This window comes from Mesoplodon bidens, assembly GCF_964165515.1.
Source record: "Mesoplodon bidens genome assembly, chromosome: 10".
Lineage (NCBI taxonomy): Eukaryota > Metazoa > Chordata > Mammalia > Artiodactyla > Ziphiidae > Mesoplodon > Mesoplodon bidens.
In genome coordinates this window covers 41,536,950-41,542,949 of record NC_138172.1, presented here as the reverse complement: position 1 = coordinate 41,542,949, position 6,000 = coordinate 41,536,950, and the positions used below count along the sequence as shown (strand labels likewise).

Sequence of the window (6,000 nt, the reverse complement as noted above, 5' to 3'; positions counted from 1 at the left end):
CTGGTGGGGAGAGTCTGTGCATTAGCAGCTAAAACCCAGCCATTTGGTTCTCTCTTAATTCCCTTCCCTGGCATCAAGATAGTGGGTCAGAAACTCTGGAGAAGAAAACTATGGGGAACACACTTAAAGGACAAAGCATGGACCTTCAAAAAGGCAGAAAAAGGAAGGAGGAGCAGCAGCATGGGACCTGAGGAAACAGAACTTCAAGGAGCACATGTCCACAGGATCAGAGACAGTAAGGGGCTCAGGGAAAAGAGATGTGAACCCTACTAAGCTTGGCCATTTGGGAAGGTGGGGCTGTCCTATTCCAGAACCGCTTCAAGGGAGGGAACAGGTTAGAATCAAACTACAGTGGGGTGAAGAGAGAATGACCCAAACACCCACCTGACTTGCTGAAGTGAAGGCAGCCCTCTTAGACCACGCTTTAAAGAGCTTGGCTGAGAAAAGCGGGAATAAACTGGTGACCAGAGGTTAACCGGAGGTTGAGGGCCAATAAGGCCAAGGGATAGATATACAGTTGCCCCCTGTACCTCGGTATTTGCAGGGATTGGTTCCAGGACACCCTGTGGATGCCAAAATCCGAGGATGCTCAAGTCCCTTATATAAAATGGTGTAGTATTTGCATATAACCTATGCATGTCATCCCATATATTATAAATCATCTCTGGACTATTTATAATACCTAATACAATGTAAATTGCAAATTCAAGTTTTGCTGTCTGGAACTTTCTGTGATTTGTTTTCAAATATTTTCAATCCTCAGTTGGTTGAATTCAAGGATGTGTAACCCATGGACATGGAGGGCCCACTGTGTTCCACATTTTCCTATGTCTATATTTGTACATTTACTATACCTGATGCTATTTACTTAAAATAGCAAATACTCATAAATCTTCTTAATACCCAGCTTCTTCCACTAATCCCTGATTCCTACTCTCTATTCCTTCCCCCGCCTTAGAAACACACACACACATGCACATACACACTCAAACACACACACACACACACACAAACTATATGAGGGACCAACAGGTGCCCTTGAGGAAAAGAGTTGCTTGGCCTGACCTTAGACTCCGGACCATCAGGCACTAAGCCCAAAACTGCCAGAAAGAGTGGGAGTGGGACCGGGAATACAGGGAAGGAAAGGTTCCACTGGGCAGGTGTTTGGTCAGACACATGATTTCAGTATGAAATTCTAGAAAAGATGAATGGCACTTTATAGGGAATGAAAGTCAACATCATTTCTAATTTTATTTCTTGTTAAGATGATAGCAGGGATCTGTGAAAACTGATGGGCTTGGCAAAATCTGCCCTCAGGAAGGGAGAGGAAGGGAGAAGGATCAGGGCTGGAAGCAGGGAGGGGCTGAGGCCCCCGGGGAGGCGGGGCAGCTTCTTTTCTGGTTTCATCTGGTCAGGAAGGCGCAGGCTTCCAGAAGCGCTGTGGGACACAGCAAAGCAGGAGATTCAGAAACTGATTCCTTTTTTTTTTTTTTTGAATCAATAAATCAATCAAAGAGGACACTAAAACAGACTTTCCTCTGCCCTTCTCCCACCACTGTAGGTCAAGGCTTGCCATCCCCACATTTCCCCACTGTCTGTCCTGCTAAGAGCTACAGGACCCAAGGGAGCACACAAAAACTCTGGTCCTTATCAAGCTGTGAGATTCCCTGCTCTGGCCTGAGTGACACAGCTGCCACCCACTTGTCTCCAGGTGAATCAGCTGTCACACTCTCAAGTTCACAAGGTATTGATGGTCCTCGAATTTGTTCTGGAATGTGAGCAATTGATCATCTTCATGCAAATCTGCTTGCAGTAATATCCACCTACTCATTCATCCATGAATCCCTCCTGAGCACTGGCTTTGTGTGAGCCTCTGTGTTATGTGCTGGGGATTCAACACAGACAGATAAGCCCTGCCCTCAAGGGGTGTACCATCTGAGTGGGCTGCTCACAAGGGTAGACCTGCAGCGCAATTTCTAAGTGTAGCCCTAGATCCACCTGCATCACAATTCCCTGAGATGTCCGTGGAAATAGCAAGGTTTCTCAACCTTGGCACCCTTGACATTTGGGGCTGGGGAACTCTTTGTTGCGAAGGCTGTTCTGTGTGTGTTCTGTTTAGTAGCATCCCTGCTTCTACCCACAGATGCCAGCAGCACCCCCTATATCATGAGAATTAAAAATACCTCCTGGCATTGCCAAATGCCTCAGGGGCAAAATCATCCCCGGTTGAGAACCACTGATATAGAGATTCTCAGCCCTTCCCCAACCCCTGGACCACCACACAACACCCACCAATGCCTCCAACTCCCCTGGTGAGGGACCAGGAATAGGAACCCAGATGACATCAGTGCACAGAGGAGGCAAAACTTGCCAAAACTCGAGAATCATTGCCTGGAGGCTTACAACACTCTGCTATGTCTTCTAAATGTTTTTAAAGGGTTAAATTATTGTCAATACATTTTCCTGGCTAAAATGTTTTTTGAGAATTTGTGTTCTCTATGGTTAGTACTTACGGTAACTGCCTAGAGACCAGAATTTGTCATTTGTCAATATATATGTATATATATGTATACCTTTGTGTGTATGTATATACATACATACATATATTTACAATCGCTATCAGCATTATAAAAATTTAGCATATTTCTACGGCTTTATTTTATTCTCTAACTCTCTCACCTCATCAACAAGAGTGTAATTTCCCAAAGTATAGAGACATTGTATTGCCTTAGCGTTTTTATACCGCTTCAGCCCTAGAATGTTTGACCCTATGCACCTATGTTCCACTTACGGGAGGTTGAGCATTTTTTCAGGTTAGCAATGGCCGTGACATACTCTGGTCCCAAATATTTTTCATATGTTGTTTTGCCTCCAAGTTTGGCCAGACATTCAGTGTTGTCATTGAACAGAAGGTTTTTGGTTTCAGACTGGAACAAGCAAAACTTGCCCGGGCAGTCTTTTCCATTTTTCCCAAACCGAGCCTGTGTCAAAAGGGCAGACAGTAAGAGAGCAGCGGAGGAAAACAGGAGAGGTTATGGATTTGGGGAGGCCAAGGGCATTTCTTCTGCACAGGATCAGCCACAGGAAAACCGTGGGGCAAAAGGAGCTAAGTTCTGGAATCACTCCACTGTCCTGGCTAAGTCTTCCCCTGCCCCATGTCCCCCTGCTCCACATCCCAGCCCAGTGCCCAGGCCCCTCACCACTTCTGATCTCACCTCCCTCCATCTTGCCTTTCTTTTTAATCTGTGGCCTCTTTCCTTAGAACTTCTTATGTGTGACTAGGTGACAGCTGAGGATTTTGAGATCCACCCCCAAAGTAATCACCTCTAGCATTCTAATAGGCCAGCTCTCCCAGAGAGGCAGACTGCATTGGAAATCCTCTCTGCCACGGACCCAGTCATTGCCTTGGGCAGGTCACTTAGCCTCCCTTGGCCATGGTCCCTCCTCCATGCCCAGGCCTCCCATGGAGGTGAGCTGCAAGAACCAAGCACCTGCATGGCAGCAGACTTCTTACCAGCACCCGTGAGTGTGCACAGTGGGGGGGGGGTCCATAAATGCTAGTTATTGTGCCTATTTTTACACTTTAGGGCCGCTTTCTTTAACGCACATCTAGAAACATGCCATTTTAATACAGAGCTAGATGTCCTAATAGAGAATCCCAGACTTCAAGGAAATTATAGGATTTCCTTCAAACCACTTCACGTAGATAGCCTTAAATCTATACAAGTTCTGGGTTTGTTGTTTTTAGAGATTACAAATGCGGGGGCCCTGTCTAGAACATCCCCAGTCGGTCCAGGCTCTGGAAACATCAGCAGAGTAAATCACTCTCTACCTGGCTATGGGAGGAAGGCTCAGTCGCCTCCCTCATTTGCCTGAAGAACAACAGGAGGCTCAAGGAGAGAAAGCATCTCCCAGCCAGGCAGTGAGCACACGTCCAGGGCTATGAGACTCAGGGAAGCCCCCCAGCGTGGAGCAAATACTCTCATCACCAGCTTCAAGCAGAGGCACGGGACAGAAAGGCTGGGGATGGGTGGATTCCCTGAGCTCTGTGATTGCCCCACCTAACAGGAGCCCCTGCAGGAGGCCCTGGTGACCCATACCTGTTGGAGGAGCAGCACCTGTTCCACGTGTGCTGCCTTATCGCTCCGAGACACCACGGCATGATTTGGGGCCACAGCCAGGTAGCAGCTCTTAGCCTCTGTCACGGGCTTCCTGGTGCCATCGAGACACAGCAACCTAAAGTCCTCCCGATTCAATTTCCTAGCCCAGTCTGCAGTGTTCTCTCCTGGAGATATAAAGAAGGCAGCCTCAGCCACGGCTGCCACTCTGAGTCAAAGCATCCTTTCCAGGTAGCTGTGACCATCCACCGGCCTCTTGAAATGCACACACTGGTGTTGCAGTGAGGTGAAGGAGAGCAAATAAAGCTCCACAAGATACACGAACTTCAAACATATCAAGCATTAGTGCTATATCCTCACGAGGGAGTATGACTCAGCAATAAAAAGGAGTCAAGTTCTGACACACGCTATGACGTGGATGAACCTTGAAAACATTACGCTAAGTAAAAGAAGCCAGTCACAAAAGATCACATATCGTAGCATTCCATTTATGTGAAATGTCCTGAATACGCAAATCTATGGAGACAGAAAGTGAATTGATGGTTGCCAGCTCTGGGGGAGTGGGGAAGGGACTGATAATAGGTGCAGGGTTTCTTTAAGGGGTTTTGTGAATGTTCTAGAATTGGATTCTGTTGGCAGCTGCACAACTTTGAATGTGCTGGAGATCACTGAATCCCATTGAATCTACACTCTGAATGGGTGGATTTTGGAGTATGTAAATTGTATCTCCGTAAAGCTGTTACATTTCTTTAAAAGAAAACCCTCCATGTGTGCCATATTTTCCAGTGAGTTCCAGAAAAAGAAGTACTGGTTTGTGTTCAAGAAGAAATTGTTGGGACTTCCCTGGTGGTCCAGTGGGTAAGACTATCAGCTCCCAAGGCAGGGGGCCCGGGTTCGATCCCTGGTCGGGGAGCTAGATCCTGCATGCTGCAACGAAGATCCTGTGTGCTGCAACTAAGAACTGGCTCGGCCAAATAAATAAATTAAATAAATAAGTATTTTTAAAAAAAGAAGAAGAAGAAGAAGAAATTGTTTCCTTTCGTATTCCAATGCTCTTAGTGTAACCAGAGGAAGGATAGGAACGTCTATGGGTTTACCAAACGTGCTTTCAGTCAATTCCGATAAAATACAGTTGTGAAATCCCAGAGAAGCTTAAAACTAAATTTGACACCCATCTGATCCCTGGAGATCACTTAGATTCACAGTTCCTGAATTCGAAATGTAATTGTACACAGGTATGCCTGTGTGTGTGCAAATGTAGCTTTCGTGGTCAGGTGGCTGCTTCTCTCCTTTTGCCCTGTCCCCTCAAGAAAAGACTTCCTGCATTCTCTTGGCTTTGTCCATTCGATACTGAGATCACCCCAGATTTACATGTCTGGCCTCAATCGCTCTCCCCGGGGACTTGGAGGAGTGGCTCTGGCCGTGGCTGTCACTGAAGGGAAGAGGCAGAAAGTGGAAGCAGCCCCTTTGAGGGGGGAAGTGGCAAGTCCTCTGCGGGGGGGTGGAGGGCTAAGTGCAGCGGGTAAGGAGAGAGGTGCGGTTTGGAAAGCAACACACCGCTGGGAATCTTAAACTTGGTAATTAGTATTTTCACCAGAGGTCAGAAGAGAGAGTGACTATTCCTCTATTGGCTGGGAGATTTTACCTTCTGTCATCCGCATCTGCCTATGATTTTGTCCTCATTAACTCCCCAAGGAGTTTCCACACTGAGGGCTCACATGGGCTGAATGAAGGCTCCTACTTCCTTGTTTAAAAGGGGAAATTTAACCTGCATATGTCCAAATTTTTTTTTCATGTATCATCCACATTCAGTTTCCGATAGGCTGAGACAGGAAGATGGTGTGCTTCTGTGGCTGACTAGACAAAGCCAGGGAGATAGTTG

The 6,000-nt window shown here is 46.7% G+C and overlaps 1 protein-coding gene across 4 annotated transcripts in view; it reads right to left on the bottom strand.

Moving 5' to 3' along the window:
- Positions 1–1,135: 1,135 nt before the first annotated feature.
- Positions 1,136–6,000, bottom strand: part of LTF (lactotransferrin) — a 47,525-nt gene continuing 42,660 nt past the window's right edge. For all 4 annotated transcript variants that reach the window (XM_081246385.1, XM_081246386.1, XM_081246387.1 and 1 more), the window contains 3 exons: positions 4,101–4,285; positions 2,792–2,981; positions 1,136–1,438 (listed from right to left, as the gene is read on the bottom strand). In XM_081246385.1, the coding sequence (XP_081102511.1) occupies positions 1,404–1,438; positions 2,792–2,981; positions 4,101–4,285 (410 nt within the window). In that variant the 3' untranslated portion in view covers positions 1,136–1,403. The remainder of the gene's footprint in view (positions 1,439–2,791; positions 2,982–4,100; positions 4,286–6,000) is intronic.